The 21504-nt window shown below is 44.0% G+C and overlaps 1 protein-coding gene across 7 annotated transcripts in view; it reads right to left on the bottom strand.

Moving 5' to 3' along the window:
- The window catches only part of ARHGEF28 (Rho guanine nucleotide exchange factor 28), a 347353-nt gene that overhangs the window by 140084 nt on the left and 185765 nt on the right, over positions 1 to 21504 (bottom strand). For 5 of the 7 annotated variants that reach the window (XM_055421868.2, XM_055421861.2, XM_055421867.2 and 2 more), the window contains exons 8-9: positions 17792 to 17844; positions 17041 to 17101 (exon numbers count right to left, since the gene is read on the bottom strand). The exons of the other annotated variants lie outside the window; for them this stretch is intronic. In XM_055421868.2, the coding sequence (XP_055277843.2) occupies positions 17041 to 17101; positions 17792 to 17844 (114 nt within the window). The remainder of the gene's footprint in view (positions 1 to 17040; positions 17102 to 17791; positions 17845 to 21504) is intronic. 7 annotated transcript variants of the gene reach the window in all.

The raw sequence follows: 21504 nt of genomic DNA, 5'->3' as shown, positions 1-21504 counted from the left end.
AAGGAGGGCAAGGAGGAAAGTATTAACATCTTGTTACAACCTAAAGAGAAAAAAAAAATTCTACATAGTAGGAAGAGCAAAGGTATTTAGGGAAGCAACATTTATGTTTACACCTGAATTCATTCTCATCAGTTCAGTCGCTCAGTCGTGTCCAACCCTTTGCAACCCCATGGACTGCAGCACTCCAGGCTTCCCTGGCCATCACCAATTCCAGGAGCTTGCTCAAACTCATGTTCATTGAGTCAGTAATCAATGACCATTCAACCATCTGATCCTCTGTCGCCCCTCTCCTCCTGCCTTCAATCTTGCCCAGCATCAGAGTCTTTTCTAATGAGTCAGTTCTTCACATCAGGTGGCCAAAGTGAGTTTCATCTTCAGCATCAGTCCTTCCAATTAATATTCAGGACTGATTTCCTTTAGGATGGACTGGTTGGATCTCCTTGCAGTCCAAGGGATTATCAAGAGTCTTCTCCAACACCACAGTTCAAAAGCATCAATTCTTTGGCACTCAGCTTTCTTTATAGTCCAACTCTCACATCCATACATGACTACTGTAAAAATCATAGCTTTGACCATATGGACCTTTGTTGGCAAGGTAATCTCTCTGCTTTTTAATAAGCTGTCTAAGTTGGTCATAACTTTTCTTCCAAGGAGCAAGCGTCTTTTAATTTCATGGCTGCAGTCACCAACTGCAGTGATTCTGGAGCCCAAAAAATAAAGTCTGTCACTGTTTCCATTGTTTCCCCATCTATTTGCCATGAAGTGATGGGACCAGATGCCATGATCTTAGTTTTCTGAATGTTGAGCTTTAAGCCAACTTTTTCACTCTCCTCTTTCACTTTCATCAAGAGGCTCTTTAGTTCTCCTTCAATTTCTGCCATAAATATGGTGTCATCTGTATATCTGAGGTTACTGATATTTCTCCTGGCAATCTTGATTCCACCTTGTGCTTCATCCAGTCCAGCATTTCACATGATGCTTTCTGCATATAAGTTAAATAAGCACAGTGACAATAAACAATCTTGATATATTCCTTTTCCAATTTTGAACCAGTCCATTGCTCCATGTATGTTTGTAATGGTTGCTTCTTGACCTGCATACAGATTTCTCAGGAGGCAGGTAAAGTGGTCTGGTATTCCCATCTCTTGAAGAATTTTCCACAGATTGTGATCCACACAGTCAAAGGCTTTGGTGTAGTCAATAAAGCAGAAGTAGATGTTTTTCTGGAACTCCCTTGTTTTTTCTGTGATCTAATGGATGTTGGTAATTTGATCTCTGGTTCCTCTGTCTTTTCTAAATCCAGCTTGAACATCTGGAAGTTCATGGTTCACATACTGTTGAAGCCTGGCTTGGAGAACTTTGAGCATCACTTTGCTAGCATGTGAGATGAGTGCAATTGTGTGGTAGTTTGAGCATTCTTTGGCATTGCTCTCCCTGGGATTGCAATGAAAACTGAGCTTTTCCAGTCCTGTGGCCACTGCTGAGTTTTCCAGATTTGCTGGCATATTGAGTGCAGCACTTTCACAGCATCATCTCTTAGGATTTGAAAAAGCTCAACTGGAATTCCATCACCTCCACTAGCTTTGTTTATAGTGATACTTCCTAAGGCCTGCTTGACTTCACATTCCAGGATATATGGTTCTAGGTGAGTGATCATATCATCATGGTTATCTGGGTCATGAAGATCTTTTTTGTATAGTTCTTCTGTGTATTCTTGCCACCTCTTCTTAATATCTTCTGCTTCTGTTAGGTCCATACCATTTCTGTCCTTTATTGTGCCCATCTTTGCATGAAATGTTCCCTTGGTATCTCTAATTTTCTTGAAGAGATCTCTAGTCTTTCCCATTCCATTGTCTTCCTCTATTTCTTTGCATTGATCACTGAGGAAGGCTTTTTTATCTCTCCTTGCTATTCTTTGGAACTCTGCATTCAAATAGGTACATCTTTCCTTTTCTCCTTTGCCTTTAGCTTCTCTTCTTTCTCAGCTATTTGGAAGGCCTCCTCAGATAACCATTTTGAGTTTTTAGATTTCTTTTTCTTGATCACTGCCTCCAATACAGTGTCACAAACCTCCATCCATAGTTCTTCAGGCACTCTGTCTATCAGATCTAATCCTTTGAATCTATTTCTCACTTCCACTGTAATCGTAAGTGATTTGATTTAGGTCATACCTGAATTGCCTAGTGCTTTTCCCTACTTTCTTCAATTTAAGTCTGAACTTGGCAATAAGGAGTTCATGATTCTGAGCCACAGTCAGCTCCTGATCTTGTTTTTGCTGACTGTATAGAGCTTCTCCATCTTTGGCTGCAAAGAATATAATCAATTTGATTTCAGTATTGAGCATCTGGTGATGGCCATGTATAGAGTCTTCTCTTGTGTTGTTGGAAGAAGGTGTTTGCTATGACCAGTGCACTCTCTTGGCAAAACTCTGTTAGCCTTTGCCCTGCTTAATTTTGTACTCCGAGGCCAAATTTGCCTGTTTCTCCAGGTATCTCTTGACTTCCTACTTTTGCATTCCAGTCCCCTATGATGAAAAGGACATCTTTTTTGGGTGTTAGTTCTAGAAGGTCTTGTAGGCCTTCATAGAACTAATCAACTTCAGCTTCTTCAGCATTTCTGGTTGGGGCACAGACTTGGATTACTGTGATACTGAATGGGTTGCCTTGTAAACAAAGAGATCATTCTGTCATTTTTGAGATTGTACCCAAGTACTGCATTTCAGAGTCTTTTGTTGACTACGAGGGCTACTCTATTTCTTCTAAGGGATTCTTGCCCACAGTAGTAGATATAATGGTCATCTGAATTAATTCACCCATTCCAGTCCATTTTAGTTCACTGATTCCTAAAATATCAACGTTCACTCTTGCCATCTGCTGCTTGACCACTTCTAATTTACCACTTGATTCATGGACCTAACATTCCAGGTTCCTAAGAATACTGCTCTTTACAGCATCAGACTTTACTTCCATCACCAGTCACATCCACAACTGGGCATTCTTTTCACTCTGGATCCATCTCTTCATTCTTTCTGCAGTTATTTCTCCACTCTTCTCCAGTAGCATATTGGGCACCTATCGACCTGGGGAGTTTATCTTTCAGTGTCATATCCTTTTGCCTTTTCATGCTGTTCATGGGGTTCTCAAGGCAAGAATACTGAAGTGGTTTACCATTCCCTTCTCCAGTGGACCACATTCATTATTCTCATAATGTTCCAATTTTAATTTTCAACTTCCCCAAACTTTTTGAAAAAGTTTCTTGCATGACATAGACTTGTTCAGAAACTTTTTAGAAGCAATTTTAACATCAATTGTTCTATAGACTTTTATATGGTCATTCATATGTAAATAAGTTAAAAAAGAATGTAAATAGTTTTAACATAAACATTATCAAAAAGTTTTGAAGCTGAAATTCACACAAAATGTGATGGATAATCCAGTTTGTTTGTTTTTAGTATTTAATGTGGTGGGCTCATCTTGAATATGCTACTTGAATATTGATCCTTTGGGGCCCTCTCAAATGACAGAGCAAGGAAATATGTATGTCCTAACCCAACTGTGAGCTTCCCTGATGGCTCAGTCAATAAAGAATCCACCTGGAATGCAGAAGACGTGGGTTTGATCCCTGGGTCAGGAAGATCCCCTGAAGTAGGAAATGGCAACTCACTCCAGTATTCTTGCCTGAAGAATTCCATAGACAGAGGAGCCTGGTGGGCTACTGTCCACGGGGTCGCAAAAAGTTGGACACGACTGAGAGACTAACACTTAACCTAGGTAGACACCCACACCGACAAATATTTCCATAGACAACCATGGAAATATTTTGACTAATCATGAGGACATACTGACATCGACATCTCTAATTCATTACCACATGGATCATTCTGGCCTCCTCCCCTTGCATGTTTGTAAACTCCCACTTCAGTTGTGAAAAATCTGACACCTACTCTCCATAATCCACTGATTTACTTATTTCCAGTATATATTTATAGTAGTATCAGAAATCTTAACATACACCCCTATGGGAAATAACTTTGTAACCAAGAAGAGAGAGCTTATGTACAGTTTCTTTTGCCTTTATTCTTGTAGATTACTCATTTCTAAAGTGACTGAGGTCTGCATCCCACTCCCATCCTCTATAGTAAGGTCATTCCCAAAAATTTTAATAAAATTAGACTGGTTTGCTACATTCTATATTCCATCAGAGGATCCTCCAACCTCCTAATATTTAAATTTGTATACATTGAAGCTTACTCTGGATGCCATAAATTTCTATGGGCTTTGACAAATAAAGTGTTACATATCCGCCATTACAGTATCATAAAGAGTATGTTCAACAGCATAAAAGCAAAAACAAAAACCCACAATGACAGCAATGCGTAGAAAGCACCCTGAACAATGGAGTACTAGGCCACTCCCCAAAGGTTAAAACAAGTATCCATGAATTTACACTGCCATAAAGATTTGAATAAATAAGCAAAAGGATTCACATCTCCCATGGAGAAGAACTGCAAGTAGTATAGGTGGGTACTCTGCCCACAAGGAAGCAGCAGAGAACTCCTCAATCCTGTACACCATGACTTCCTTCCGAAGAACACGCTATGGGAAGAGTAGGGAAGAGCAGCTTCACAGTGGAGAAACCTGACACAGACCAGCTCCACCGGGCAGTCAGGGTCCCCATCAGCAGTGGCGGGGCTGTGACTGTCGGTATTCTATACCCCTGATACAATGGGGCTTCACTGGTGGCTCAGAGGTTAAAGCGTCTGCCTCCAATGCGGGAGACCACGGTTCGATCCCTGGGTCGGGAAGATCCCCTGGAGAAGGAAATGGTAACCCACTCCAGTATTCTTGCCTGGAGAATCCCATGGACGGAGAAGCCTGGTAGGCTACAGTCCACGGGGTCGCAAAGAGTCAGACATGACTGAGCGACTAAACGGAACGGAACGGATACAATGTGATGGAAGCGGCACTTTACCTCGGTGGTTTTCCTCCCCAAACCCACGACCCCAGTTAAATGATAGGGATTACCAACTAAGGGACATTTTACAGAATACCTGACCAGGATACCTGTCAAGATCATCAAAAACAAGTCTGAGAAACTCTCACAGCGAAAGGGGACACAACAACTAAACATAATATGACCTCCTGGGGCAGCAAAATGCAAACGAAGAGAAAACTGATATCGAAATAAAGGAGGGACTTTAGTCAGTGATTATATATCACAGTCGGCTCATTAATTCAGAGTGCGCCATGACAATAATACACGCTGTTAAATAATAAGCGAGAGCAGAGGGTCTCACTGGGAAAGACCCTGACCTTGATGCTGGGAAAGACTGAAGGAAAAAGGAGAAGAGGGCAGCAGCGGGATGTGACGGTTAGACAGCATCACTGACTCCATGGACACGAACCTGAGCAAACTCTGGGGAACAGTGGAGGACAGGGCAGCCTGGCGTGCTGCAGTCCATGGGACCGCAGAGTCCGACACAACTTAATGACTGAACAGCAACAAGGTGGCTCTACAGGGCTGGGGATGTGGGAACTCTCCGAACTACCTTTGCAACTTTACCATAAATCGAAAACTGTTCTACAGAATAAAATGTAGAAATGCTTTAAACAATGGAGGCAAAAAGTACAGAATCTATGTTCATTAAATATTTGTGGAATTTATGTTAAAAGAAAGTCTCCACTGCTTGTTCAGATACATAGAATAAAACTCTCCTACTTGAGCTCTTACATGACGTTACCATGTAACTCTGAGAAAATGAATTAGACATTAAAAGATTATCTGTGGAAAATAATTTTAACTTCTCAGAAACAGTGTGATTTTGGGGGTTAATATTCTCCCGAGAGTTAGCCCCAGTGAGAAGCCATCACTGGGCACTGGTTGGGCAGGTAAGTCTACCTGACTGAGATCAGCGGAAACCTAATGGCATGTAAATCTCAAGAACCTGGATGAAGCCCAGCTTGCTTACTCAAAATTTGCTTTAAAATTCTAGACACCTTTAATTTCATTCTTTATTCTCTTTTTCTGCTTGTTATTTTAAATATTATGAAGGAACAACAGACTATTTTCCACTGGATCTCCTATTCAACAGCTGATTGCATCACTTCTTCCCTCTACACATATTCTTCAGCAGAATCTTGTATAGTGAAGAATAAGTTCTGTTAGATTTCTTACTCCTGCTGAAGAGACCATGTTTCATAAAAATGTCTTCCAAATTAGGCACACTGAAAGTTACAACAAATTGTCCCAATAAATTGTTAGAGCTTGTACTGCTGGCAATGAAAGTTAACTAGAATCTTAATTGCCCTTACATCCCTTCCAAGGCATTAACCACTGGGTATTCAGCAAGCCTGGGGGCTTCTCTGGTGGCAATAGTGGTAGAGAACTCGTCTGCTGATGCAGATGTAGGTTCAATCCCTTGGCAGAAAAATCCCCTGGAGGAGGGCAGGGCAACCCATTCCAGTATTCTTGCCTGGAGAATCCCAGGGATAGAGGAGTCTGGCAGGCTATATATAGAGTTGGACATGACTGAAACTACAGTTGGACTGTGAAGAAAGCTGAGCACCAAAGAATTGATGCTTTTGAACTGTGGTGCTGGAGAAGACTCTTGAGAGTCCCTTGGACTGCAAGGAGATCCAACCAGTCCATTCTAAAGGAGATCAATCCTGGGTGTTCATTGGAAGGACTGATGCTAAAGCTGAAACTCCAATACTTTGGCCACCTCATGCGACGAGTTGACTCACTGGAAAAGACTCTGATGCTGGGAGGGATTGGGGGCGGGAGGAGAAGGGGATGACCGAGAATGAGATGGCTGGATGGCATCACCGACTCAATGGACATGAGTTTGAGTGAACTCCGGGAGTTGGTGATGGACAGGGAGGCCTTGCGTGCTGTGATTCATGGGGTCGCAAAGAGTTGGACACGACTGAGTGACTGAACTGAACTGAAACTACTCAGCATGTACACACATACTCAGCAAGTCTAAACTCATGTAAACACCCTGACACTGCCATCAAGCCCAAAACTCAAGGATTCCTCTGTATGGGCAATGCTTCCATAAAGTGTCTGTACACACAGGTATTCTAAAGTGTTTCAACCAAAGAAAAGGAGACAAAATCCCTAAGTAGAAATTTAACTTTCCATATGAAGCATTTACAAATACCATTTTCAGAGTATAGTTGGTATCTTTCATTTATTTCGTTTTATAAGGTAGTTATAGTTCCCTTAAGATTTTATGCTTATTTGAAATTTATAATTTATTTAATCAAAATAGCATCTTTAGGGATAGAAGCTATGGAATTATTCACTAAGCTGGTTTACTTAGAGTTGAAGATCCTATTCTGGAGAATGAAATAGTTTAGGTTTCAGAGAAAGAACTGCCATTTTTTCCTCTCCTTGATTACATTTCAGAAATTAAGTTAGCTTGTGAGATGAAAGAAAAAGCCCATTTAGAATACACTACAACCAGGTTTCCCTTGTGGCTCAGTGGTGAAGAATCCACCCACCTGCCAACGCCTACCAACGCAGGAGATGTGGGTTCAATTCCTGAGTTGCGAAGATCCCTTGGAGAAGGAAATGACAACCCACTCCAGAATTTTTGCACGGAAAATCCCATGGACAGAGGAGCCTGGCAGGCTTCAGTCCATGGGGTCGCAAAGAGTCGGACATGACTTAACAACTAAACAACAACAGCAGCAGCTAGGTTGGTGCCACTATGAAACATCAGGCCCCCTTGCAATGCCCTCATGACGTCATTGTAAACAGCCACCCACTCCTTTCATTCCAATCTGTGCACCTCTAAGTCCAATAAATGAACATGACAGCAAATACAATCACTTGATTCCTTCTTAATGTTTAAAAAGAATCTTTAAAGGCTTAATCATTTCATTTCAGTTCAACTAGTCAGGTAAATTTTCAATGTACTTTTTATTTTTTACCTTTCCCTTAGATCTACAATGATATTGATGGTAAGAATCATTCAAAGCCTGCAAACCTAATAGAAATGGGCTCCCATTAATTGCTTTTGTAAACAATTGAAATCAAAGTAGAACCACACTTCTCCAATTTCAAAAATACTGAAAATCCAGTAAGTCAGGAGTGATTTCACCAGAGCAGGGCTCCCCTAAGCAGCTTTATCATGGTTCTTAATCTCAGCTGTATCTGAGAATCAGTTAGGGGAGCTTTTAGAACTCCTGAAACACAGGTTGCACTTCAGGCCAATTAAGTCAGACCTCTCTGTGGGTGGGACCAGGGCTCCAGGATTGTTTGTTAAAGCCCCAAGGTAATTCCAGTGGGCAGAGAGAGTTCAGATAAGACAGTAAGACAGTGCTTAGATTAATTAGCAATGCCTAATCTTAACTCACTTTCATTTTATGTTTTTAAACACACAGTTATGAGCAAAAAATAGGCAGAACATTAGACCTATCATTGAACCAGACAGCTTCCTAGACTCCGCACTTATGAAAAAAAAAAAAAAAGCAACTATGCAACTATGTTAAATTATAAGACCATCACATGAAGACATTACAGGCTTTAGTTCCTTCACACTTCCTACTCTGTAGTATTAATTAACCTGATAATCCCAAAGTTCTCTTTTAATTTATGGGATAAAAGTCTGTCAATAAATATTCCCATTGTCTAATTTAAAGAAAAGTGCTTTATTTGCATTCCACAAGGAGAATTTTATTCAAACAATGAAACCACAAATAGAGAAGGCAGAATACTCGTGATAAGAGAGCCAACCTCAGCTTATAACATTCAGCACAATTCCAATAAGTCGGCAATTTCTTCTACCAAAACCAGTTTTTAAAACCTCAACAACTGCAAGAAGAAATTTTCATTGAAGTGAACAAAAGGAATAAAATTCGAATCCGAATTTTTACAAATAACTTTGCATTCCAGTGGTCATCTCGGGATGTTTCTCCAGTCCCAGCTCCTTTATTTCAAAACCAAAACACTGGTAAGCTTTGATTTGTGGTAGAAAGATGATACCCCCCCCATGCAAAAAGAAATAAAAATAATTAAATGGAGAAAACAAGGAATCTACCCAAAATTCTTATAGGCTGGGGTATAGAAACCTGCCCGAAGTTAGGCTTAAAACTATTTTTCAGAAGGCTAGCGGCTTTGCTAAGGTTACCCCCTCTCCCTTTTTTTCCTTTTTTTTTTCTTCCACATTTCATGCAACAGTTTTGAGATCTCAACATAGATACATGTGTTACTAACTAATAACAGCTAAAAGACAGTGACAGATTTTATTTTCTTGGGCTCCAAAATCACTGTGAATGGTGACTGCAGCCATGAAATTAAAAAGATGCTGCTCCTTGGAAGAAAAGCTATGACAAACCTAGACAGTGTATTAAAAAGCAGAAACATCATTTTGCCAACAAAGCAAAGCTATGGTTTTCCAGTAGTCATGTATGGATGTGAGAGTCAGACCATAAAGAAGGTTGAGCACTAAGAATTCATGTTTTCAAACTATGGTGCTGGAGAAGGCTCTTGAGAGTCCCTTGGACAGCACGGAGATCAAACCAGTCCATCCTAAAGGACTGAATATGCACTGGAAGGACTGATGCTGAAGCCCATTGACTCAACTGACATGAGTCTGAGCAAACTCGGGGAGACAGTGAAGGACAGGGAAACCTGGCGCGCTCAGTCCTCGAGGTCGCAAAGAGTCGGACACAACCGAGCAACCCAAGAGCGACAACCAGAGAGGGCCAGCTTCCAGTGACGTGAGTCCTAGACCTTAAGACTCCACAGTTTAGATCTTGTTTCTGAAGACAGACGTTTTGAGATGTTTCCAAACAATTTAAAATTGCTCTTTATAAGCTTTTACAGCTTAGTAGCCTCAATTTCATTTACAGACTTTCACTTAGTATAAGAAGAAACGACTAACCTAATTAGTCCTACTGATTAGTGATTTGCCAGACTAGTACTAATGACTGCACTGTCTCCACCAGCTCACCACCTAAATCCATGGGCCTGACTCTCCCAGATATATCCACAAATACAGGTCTCAGATAAAGAGTCTGTACAGCCCCTGACATTTCGTTCTAGAGGGACTATTCTTTGCAGCTGCCAGTCATTTTCTTCCAGTTACTCTTTGGTGACGCTTTCCTAAGCTTTCTGTGCGAGTGCTCCGTCTTCCTCTGTCTAGTCTGCGCTGGCTGGGTTGCACACCCTGAAACACCTCATTTCCTACTGTTTGTTTCTGCTGTGCCTCCTCGTCCCAACTCATCTGGATGTGTTTTTGGCAACAAGTCAAGCTTCCTTCCACATTCAGCTCTGGTTCATCTTCTGCCCAGTGCCCACCTTGCCAACACCCACTGAGAGGTTTTCTCATATTACACATAAGCTTCCCTGGTGGCTCAGACAGTAAAGAGTCTGCCCACAATGCAGGAGACCTGGGTTCACTCCCTGGGTTGGGAAGATCCCCCGGAGAAGGAAATGACAGCCCACTCCAGTATTCTTGCCTGGAAAATTCCATGGACAGAGGAGCCTGGTGGGCTACAGTCCATGGGTTTGCAATAGAGTCAGACACAACTGAGCAACTAACACTTTCACTTCACTTTCAACAAAAAATAACAGCAATGAAGTGACCCAGGGTATTAACAAATAACTGGGATTTGAGCCTCCAGCATGCACTGACAATTGGGCCACTCTGTAAAATCAACAATTATATATTATAAAAGGGAGGGTCTGAGTTTTTTTTTTTTTCTTAGCCAATAAACATTTAGTAAAGAATCTGCTTTCAGTGCAAAAGACCCAGCTACCTTCCCTAGGTCGGGAAGATCCCCTGGAGAAGCGAAAGGCTACCCACTCCAGTATTCTTGCCTGGAGAATTCCATGGACAGAGGAACCTGGCAGGTACAGTCCATGGGTCTGCAAAAGAGTCAGACACAACTGAGCAACTAACACTTTCAAACACTTACAAGAAGAATCTATGACATCTTCTCTTTCTTCTTACAAAAGTAATCCACATTTTTAGTAGAAAAAATGTACAGCATTATGTTCAGCTACCTTCTAACATGGAACTTTACATATGGCATATAATCTAACATGAATAAACAGGACACACAATTCTATTGTTTACATGATCACAACTATGTGAAAAAACAGATGCAAAGGGAAATACTAGTAGTACACATCCCGAAATTTAACAGTAGCTGCTTTGGTGATGGCAGAACTATAGGAATGTTTTTCTTGTTTTCTATTCTTTCTAAAACTTCAAAGTTTTCTACTGTGAGCAGTTATTACTTCTGTAATTACAAAAGACAAAATTATTTCTTCTGAAAGGCTTATTTAGCACAATGTGTGTGTATTAGTCACTCAGTCGTGTCTGATTCTTTGTAACCCCATGGACTGTAGCACATCAGGCTCCTCTGTCCATGGAACTCTCCAGTCAAGGATACTGGAGTGGGTAGCCATTCTCTTCTCTAGGGGATCTTTCCGACCCAGGGATCAAACCACCTAGATCTCCCACATGGCTGACAGATTCTTTACCATCTGAGCCATCAGGAAAGCCCCATTTAGCACAATATCATGCTTAAAATCCCAAGCATTTGCATCAGGCTCACTCTCCAATTGCCAAACAGCAGATCAGGAGCTGCTTCACACTCAGAGCTTCAGGTACCAGGACTCCCCAGGCAGGAAGATGACACCAGTCAATTCCATCACCACGTCTCCTAGATGGAGGACCCTACCTCCCCGCGACCTGCCCCCGTGGGGAAAGTGAAGCATGCTCACAGAGCTCCTGTCTTAACATGTCAGTCTTACCAATCCTTCATTTTTTCCATCCAAATGTTCATATAATCTACAGCTTTAGTAAACTTCTACAAGTTATCTTTCAGTTCAGTTCACTTCAGTTCAGTTCAGTCGCTCAGTCGTGTCCGACTCTCCGCGACCCCATGAATCACAGCACGCCAGGCCTCCCTGTCCATCACCAACTCCCGGAGTTCACTCAAACTCATGTCCACAGAGTCGGTGATGCCATCCAGCCATCTCATTCTCGGCCGTCCCCTTCTCCTCCCGCCCCCAACCTTTCCTAGCATCAGAGTCTTTTCCAGTGAGTCAACTTGTCGCATGAGGTGGCCAAAGGATTGCAGTTTCAGCTTTAGCATCAGTCCTTCCAATGAACATCCAGGATTGATCTCCTTTAGAATGGACTGGTTGGATCTCCTTGCAGTCCAAGAGACTCTCAAGAGTCTTCTCCAACAACCACAGTTCAAAAGCATCAATTCTTCGGCGATCAGCTTTCTTCACAGTCCAACTCTCACATCCATATATGACCACGGGAAAAACCATAGCCTTGACTAGATGGACCTTTGTTGGCAAAGTAATGTCTCTGCTTTTTAATATACTATCAAGGTTGGTCATAACTTTACTTCCAAGGAGTAAGCATCTTTTAATTTCATGGCTGCAATCAGCATCTGCAGTGATTTTGGAGCCTAAAAAAATAAAGTCTGACACTGCTTCCACTGTTTTTCCATCTATTTCCCATGAAGTGATGGGACCAGATGCCATGAGCTTTGTTTTCTGAATGTTGAGCTTCAAGCCAACCTTTTCACTCTCCTCTTTCACTTTCATCAAGAGTCTTTTGAGTTCCTCTTCACTTTCTGCCATAAGGGTAGTGTCATCTGCATATCTGAGGTTATTGATATTTCTCCCGGCAATCTTGATTCCAGCTTGTGCTTCTTCCAGCCCAGCGTTCCTCATGATGTACTCTGCATATAAGTTAAATAAGCAAGGTGACAATATACAGCCTTGACGTACTCCTTTTCCTATTTGGAACCAGTATGTTGTTCCATGTACAGTTCTGACTGTTGCTTCCTGACCTGCATACAGGTTTCTCAAGAGGCAGGTCAGGTGGTCTGGTATTCCCATCTCTTTCAGAATGTTCCACAGTTTATTGTGATCCTCACAGTCAAAGGCTTTGGCATAGTCAATGAAGTAGAAATAGGTTTTTCTGGAACTCTCTTGCTTTCTCCATGATCTAGCAGATGTTGGCAATTTGATCTCTGGTGCCTCTGCCTTTTCTAAAACCTGCTTGAACATCTGGGAGTTCATGGTTCACATATTGCTGAAGCCTGGCTTGGAGAATTTTGAGCATGTCTTTACTAGCGTGTGAGATGAGTACAATTGTGCGGTAGTTTGAGCATTCTTTGGCATTGCCTTTCTTTGGGATTGGAATGAAGTTATCTTTAGTCCAATGCAAACAGGAGGAGAAGGGCACGACAGAGGATGAGATGGTTGGATGGCATCACCAACTCAATGGACATGAGTCTGAGCAAGCTCCGTGAGTTGGTAGTGGACAGGGAAGTCTGGCGTGCTGCAGTCCATGGGGTCACAGATGGTCAGACGCAACTGAGCAACTGAACTGAACTGAACGCAAACAAGAGCTGACAAATGACTGCAGGAAAATCAGTTTCAAATCCGGGCTGTCATATACAAGCTCACTCACACTAGAATATCACTAGATAAGAGAGGAGTGTCACCTCCCGGGGCTTCCATAATTCACCTGAGACACTGGCATTCTTGTACCACAGTACTCAGTCTTGAACTTAACTTTTAACCGGAAATCTTAGTTTCTTACCAGGAACATGTTTTTATTTTTTCAGATTCAACCTTTTAAAAGTAAAGTTTGCTTTTAAACTACAACAAACAACTAACCAAGTCGTTTCCAGCTTTGCTGATCCACAGCTGGTCTAATGCACCTTTGTTTGTAGCTGGGTTTCCAACAAGGCAGCGGAAGTTCACCCTCCCCACTGTACTTCCCAAGGAGGTCCACGCTTCCTGCTCGACATCACATCCCCTCTCCTTAGCACAACACTCAAGCTGCCCACTGTTAAGCTTCAATTTCTTCATCACCTTTAGCCCTGTATCCTCAAGCCAAACAGACCCTGTCTTCCTCTTTAATTTCCATATGGACCCATTTCATCTACCTTCTCTCTTTTGCTCCAAATGCTTTGCCCTCTCCTGCATCCCACCTGCCCAGAGTGTGAAGGCACCGTACGCCAAGGAATCCCACTCTTCACGATGGCAGCACAACAATCAGACCCCAACCCTCAACTCACACTCTCCCCTCTGAGCAAAAGGTCAAGCCTGCACGATATCCACAGAGAGCGGGGCCCTCGCTTCTGGACTCACCATAAATGGAATCTCAGTATCATGACTCACTGCTAATGCAACTCAGGGGCACTGGCTTGGATGGGGTTCCCACCTACTACCCACTGGAGACATTATTCCTCCCATGAGTAGTCATCTTCAGCGTATAAACTAATGTCGAGGTGGCTGTCGATGCTCTGATGCACCAACAACAATACAAAGGAAACTTACTCTGGACCTTCCCCGTCCAGTGCAAGAGTTATAGTTCCGAGGCAGTTCCTCAGTCACACTGCTCACACATCACATGCTACAGACATACGTGGCCACTGGCTGGATCTGAACAGTGCAAATACAGAACAAGTTCATCATCACAGAAATTTCCACTGGAACAGCACTGACATCATTGACGAGATCACACTACACTCACGTCACACTGCTTCGAATAATACAAGGTAACAAAGAAATGCACCTCAACCCCAGAGCAATCAGTCCTTCCTTAGAGACTAGGCACAACATCAGCTTTACATACGAAGTAAAACAGTTTGGAAGCGGCCACGGGAAAAAGCCGTTTCTGGTTCCAGACACCAGCTTACCACCTGACTCTTGCTCACTGCTTGCTGCCTTCTTCTGTCTCAAAGTTTCTTTTATTTTTTTTTATTATTTTTTTTAATATTGAAGTATAGATGATTAACAGTGTGGTAATAGTTTCCGGTGGACAGCAGAGTGACTCAGCCAAACATACACACGTATCCATTCTTCCCCAAACTCCCCTCCCATCCAGGCTGCCATGTAACATTGAGCAGAGTTCTCTTGTGCTACCCACTAGGTCCTTGCTCGTTACCCATTTTAAATAGAGCGGTGTGTTCACGTTGATCTCCAACTCCCTAACTACCCCTCCCCCCACCCTTCCCCTTCCCCACCCCTGCAGTGACCATAAATTCATTCTCCAAGTCTGTGAGTCTGTTCAGAAGGTCCTTCTAAAATGGATTACTTTCTTCACATAAGGTAATTTTTTTCACCCATCAAGTTAGAATGAACAGCAAAGCCAGAGGCAACCCGCATAAGGGACAGCCGTTCACAGGCCTCCTCGTAAATGACCGAGATTAGAGTCATCCAGGCTCATCTCTCTCAAACTCCTCATCACATCCCTCCTCAGACACAGTGATGTTACCGACAAAAACTTCCATTACGTCACGTTACTACAGCTTCCGTAACATGCACCTTCTTACCCAGTAAGGATACCAGTTTGAGAAGACAGTGAATGCTTAGAGCCTAAAATTAAAATAATCCTGCTACTCAATCCTTTTACCAGCCAACACTCCTCCCCCACCAGCAGTGTGTCTTGGTAAACATTCTTCAGAGTGAACATTCCTGGAAGCATGATGCAATCCGGAGAGGAGACATCCTGCACGCACGAGCAGCGGCCGGACTCGGAGCTTCGGCGGCCCACAACAGCCATCTGCGTGGACATGCCTGCTTTCCTTTCTCCTTCCTCTCTTCTGGAAGTAAAGTACTCCTTTTATCCTCTGACCTTACGTAGCTTCCCAGGTGGCACTAGGGGTAAAGAACCCGCGTGCCAACGCGGTAGACACAAGAGACGCAGGTTCACTCCCTGGGTTGGGAAGATCCCCTGGAGGAGGGCATGGCAACTCACTACCGTATTCTTGCCGAGAGAAACCCCGTGAACAGAGGAGCCAGGCAGGCTACCATCCATAGGGTCACAAAGAGTCAGACATGACGCAAACAACTTAGCACGCACGCACCTTGTGACTTAAACAGCAAAGGTGCGCACAGCTCCGGGGAAGGTCTAGTTTCTATCCAAATTTCAGTGGTACCTCACGCCAAGAGATCCAGCAACCACCTCTGTTTCTGGTACAGCCAACTGGCACGTGGGGTGCTTCCCCCTTGCCCTGCTTTATTCTCCTGATTTCCTAATTGCTCTGCTCTGTGCCTGCCAGGTGAGAAAACACTGCCCAGGGAGTCCCCCGCACCGCTCCACTCGGCAGGCCCACCCACCTTGGTTCTCACCCAGGGAGTGGTCCTGCTTTCCCCTGATCACCACCCCGCTGCAGCTCCTAAGGCTGCTCTGCCCCGGCACTTTCCAGGTGTCCGAGCAGCTTCGGCTTCGCTGAGCCTGAAGAAACTGCGCGAGGAATTTCTTGACTCTCTGCTTCCCACGTCTCAGGTGCCCAAACGAGGCATCAGCTGACGGCCCCGCCCGTGTATATCCTCAAACCCCCAACAGCTTCATCAGGCTCTGACTCAAAGGAAGAATGGAGCCCTGATGAGCCCTGAACAATTAGCCAAGGCTCGAGGAACAGATGTGGGGGGATACCCTCGGAGGGTGCTGAGTTATGATGCCTGTGAGCAGATGGGAATTCCCAGGGCCGCAGGAAGAAATACCTTCCTCTTGCCAAGAGAGCGTCTGCTTCCTTTGAAACGACAACCGCATCAGATCCACACCCCAGGGTGAGCATCTGGTCTTTTCCTGAGGCCCGGGGGAAAGATCCCACAGACTCAGTTCCAAGGGGTCCTCCCCAGGTATCAAAGTGGGACGGAGGTAAACCTGGGGACTCTGAGGCCAGGCAGAGGAAGCTGAGTCTCAATTCCCCCTTCATCCTCCACAATGGCCCCAGTCAAATCACCTGCACACGGAAGCTAGCAGTGCCTATCGCAGAGGGACAGCAGGGCAACATACGACCAGCTTCAAGCCAGCACGAGCTCAGAGTAAAGCTGTCCAGGAAGAGCTTGGATTCCGCCCTGTGTTTTGATTTGTTTGTCAGACTGTAAATGGAGACTCCAATGCATTTCAAGAAACAGACGCGGCTCCCAGGAAGGAAGATTTCATTTCTAGATTTTCTTCTTGTCCCCTGCATACCTGTGTCTGTGATGCCCTGTGTCTGGCATGAATGCCAGAGGAAGCCACGTGTTGGAACATACCCAAATCCAGCCTGTCCCGATCCTCATGTTCATTCAGTGGAGCCACCGGGCTTGTCACACGCTGAAAAAGACAAAGTCAGGTCGGTTTCTTACAAGTTACTTACTTGCTAACACTAATGTTTATTTTTGTAAAAGAAAAAGCAACCTAAGAATAACTTGAATTATGTTACACATGACACCAAACGTAAACAGAAAAACGAGTCTTGTACTTAATATTAAGAGCCAGAAGTAAGCAAAGGATCTGTACCAAGCTGCTGCTGCTGCTAAGTCACTTCAGTCGTGTCCGACTCTGTGTGACCCCATAGACGGCAGTCTACCAGGCTCCCCCGTCCCTGGGATTCTCCAGGCAAGAACACTGGAGTGGGTTGCCATTTCCTTCTCCATGCCTAAAAGCCATCCACAGACTATTTTATATTCAGGGAATATCTCCCAGGTTCATTTTTGAAGACACATTGTTGGGAAACATCTATAGATACCATCTTCAGGTACAAAGTTTTAGAAAATGTATTCCATTATCTTGCATAGACACGATGCATATACAACCCAGAAAGACCTCTAGGTTTAGTCATCAAGGGTAGAGATCGAAAATTTGATAGAGGAAATAATTCAAGTTATTCTCAACATGTCTCAGGACATATCCCTGAGGTTTTCTTGCTTTGGGTTTTTTCCTAGGTTTATTAGCACCTGATCTTCACTTCCACTTCAACTCCAGAGAGAAGCACAAAGGTGAAAATAGGCAGAGAACCGTTACCTTTACATCCTCCTTCCCAGGTGATGATCTCCTGTGCTCCGAATTCTCAATCTCTGCAAAGAGAATAATTCTCATCAGGGTCCACTGATAGGAACGTCCTTTAAAAAAAAAAGAAGAAGAAGAAAAAAGGCAGAGGGAAGAGAAACTAGATGACAAATATAAGTGATTTGCTCAGAGCTGTCTGTGTAGAATTCGGTTCTTGATTTGGCTTCTTAAAAAACTCCACAGAGCAGCGTATGACCTGACAGTCCACACTCTGGTATTATCTGTGTGGACCAAGATGTAAACAAGCCCAGGAGCTCTCACAGGAAATCCTGAGGAGGAAGACGACCGTTAAACAAACAAACCCCCAAACCCAGAAGGAAGGCCGCGCGCTGACCGAAGCTTCTCCACACAGCCCCCGTTCTAAGGACGTGAGTCGTACCCAGCTGAAGAAACCCGGCGCTTCTCTACTCCAGTACCACCGACTTCACGTTTCAAAAGAGCCTAGCTCGTGCTTGACGAGGTTCAGCCTTTCCTTGCCCACAGTTTAAAGTCAAGAGCAGCCCTAATCATCAGCCCAGCCCTTGGGCTGGGAGCTCAGACAGTGCCCAGCTCCATCTCACCAGCCCCAGGCTCCCGGGGGGCCCACGCTCTGCACAAAGGCCTTCCCGGAAGCATCAGTGCTCATGATGTTCTGGGATGAACAGGAAGGCCCACGTAAGGCGTATTTTTCTCTGTCTGACTGGTTGGTTCTCAGTTGCCCGTAAACAAGGGCCAGTGCTGTTGAAGCAAGCACTGACAGCAGGTTTGGGTCTGCGGAGAACAGCAGAGACAGGCCCTCCTAACAAGGGCAGCGGGGTGGAGACCTTCAACCAGGACTGGTGCTCGTATAACACCACCGTGGCCCGAGCCCTCCTCTGGACCCTCAGCTTCTCTGCCGTCGGGCCCTGCAGGATGCCAGCTCTAGGGAGCCCCTAGTTTTCCCAGCAGGTGTTAACCAGGCATTCCCTACTCTACTGCCACTCCCGTTACTGTAAGGCACAGAGGTCTCACACCTCCGAGTAGATTCATTCAGGCTCTTGTTCCTGCCTGACAACAATGCCGGTTCTCATCCACATTTCTGCTTAGAAAAAGTCTAAGGTCTTCGTTTGGGTGGCTTTCCGGGACAAATCTTAACAGGCAAGGATGGAGCAGAGAAGTCAACAAACACAAAGTCATGGTGTGGTTTTTTAAATCTGCATAACAATAACTTTGAACTTACTTTACATTAAGCAAGTTAATAAGATATTTGTGCTCCACCACAATATATTGGAGTTTCCCCCGTATCTCAGCTGGTAAAGAAGCTGCCTGCAATGCAGGAGACCTGGGTTCGATCCCTGGGTTGCAAAGCTCCCCTGGAGAAGAGAAAGGCTACCAACTCCAGTATTCTGGCCTGGAGAATTTCATGGACTGTATAGTCCATGGGGTCACAAAGAGTCAGACACAACTGAGCGACTTTCACTTTCATTTTTCACAGCATATTGGGGCTTCCCTGGTAGTTCAGCTGGTAAAGAATCTGCCTGCAATGCAGGAAACCCTGGTTCGATTCCTGGGTCAGGAAGATTCCCTGGAGAAGGGATAGGTTACCCATGCCAGTATTCTTGGGCTTCCTTGGTGGCTCAGACAGTAAAGAATCCACCTGCAATGCGGGAGACCTGGGTTCAATCCCTGGTTTGGGAAGATGCCCTGAAGGAGGGCATGAAAACCCACTTCAGTATTCTTGGCTGGAGAATCCCCATGGATAGAGGAGCCTGGTGGGCTACAGTCTATGGGATCGCAAAGAGTCGGACACGACTGAGCGACTAATACACACACACACAGAGAATATATTGCTCTTGAACTCATACTGCATATTAACCTCTGTGATGAAAAATGAAAGGACAACAGCTTCAATTTCATGTAGTCATGACCACTGACCTCAACAGGGAGTAAGGACAAGACAGTAACTGTCGGCCAGCTTCTGTTGTCCAGCATCCCGGCCCACCTTTACATGCACATCCCCAGCAAGGCCTCCAGGTGGCAGCAGAGTACCATCTGCAGAACAACAGGGCCCCTGATGGGACTGTCAAAAGGAGACGACTTCACCCTTCAAAAGCCTGCTGTGTAAGCACCAAAGTCCAAAACACTTTGTTAGGAGAAAGTTTTCGTCCTACTGCACAGATGCAGAAAACGGATGTGAAGCATCTGCTATAGTGTTTACCATATGAGAGCACAGCATGTCTTCTGTTTTGAAATATATATAGCCAAACTCTAAAAATTCAGTGAGAACCCAACATGTTAAAAGAAAAAAAAAGAAGGGAAACTAGAACTAAAATTTCAACAGACACATCTACACCAACAGCAAGAGAGCCACAGACACCTTTACTGCCACCACTGTGTATGACTTTAGAGCCATTGTACACCACATACCCTTAAATGATAAGAGTTCTGCATCTCGAAAGAATTCTGCACCAATAGCACTGATTCAAAAGAATAACACACATTTTATTCAGGGTTGCTGATGAAGAAATCTCTGTGTCAGGTAATCCACCTGCAACAACAAAGGATGTGTTCACCTGGTAATCTGTTCAGAGTCCACCCCGGTGGTGTGTTTGGATTCCATCTCCCTGCCCCTCTCAAAAGGCTAATCTTCATACACAGTCAGCCTACATTTTCCTTACAGTCTAAATCAGTTCTGTTCAATATTCAAGCAAATAGTACAAACTATATTAAAACAGGTGTCTTCATAAAATGTGTACTTCATCATTTTAAGAACTTTCAAGGCTATAAAGCCTTTATCTCAAAATCATTAAAAATATTTGTGACAATAATGCATCTTTAATTAATCTAGGATGATACAGAACTGTATCTTAGAGGTTTTAAAGAATTTGGCACTCCTTCCACTGGAGTTTAACTGCTCCAGCAGAGTTTCCACTAAATGCCTAGGATCCTTTTACACTCGGCCATTGCACCAATTGCAGAGTGTAATCAAACTACTCGTTGCTATAGTAACCTTCAGCGTATAATGATATCAGTAAACCCAAGCTATTCTGTTTTAAAGGCCTATTAATCTTGCCTTCAAGGCCAACCCAGAAGTAAAGATCACCCCCTCCTAAATTAGACTTACCAAACATCATAAAGATGTTCTTTATTGCCAAACTATAGTGGAACAAGAAGTAATCTCTAATATTCATGTTCACCAGGGACACTGCACCAGCAAACAGGGTTTTCAACAGAGGATGGAGTAGCTGTAAGATTAATATCAATGTCTTGTTAAGAAACAGATAAGGCTGCTGCTACTGCTGCTGCTAAGTCACTTCAGTCGTGTCCGACTCTGTGTGACCCCATAGACGGAAGCCCACCAGGCTCCCCCATCCCTGGGATTCTCCAGGCAAGAACACTGGAGTGGGTTGCCATTTCCTTCTCCAATGTGTGAAAGTGAAAAGTGAAAGTGAACTCGCTCAATCGTGTCCGACCCTTAGCGACCCCACGGACTGCTGCCTACCAGGCTCCTCTGTCCATGGGATTTTCCAGGCAAGAGTACTGGAGTGGCTTGCCATTGCTAATAGACATCAATTCTGCGCGCAGACCATACTGTCTCCTTTTGAGAAATGGGACCACAGAGGTTAGACTTAAGCAAAGAGAAAGCTACATCAAAAATACAAGCTGCTCAGTATTCTTCAACTACAATTTGCTATGTCGTCTGACTCCTC

The sequence above is a fragment of the Moschus berezovskii genome, chromosome 18 (assembly GCF_049115385.1).
Source record: "Moschus berezovskii isolate FMDL1 chromosome 18, NW_MosBer_1.0, whole genome shotgun sequence".
NCBI lineage: Eukaryota > Metazoa > Chordata > Mammalia > Artiodactyla > Moschidae > Moschus > Moschus berezovskii.
The sequence above is the reverse complement of the archived record's forward strand: the minus strand, read 5'-3'. Positions and strand labels throughout refer to the sequence as shown.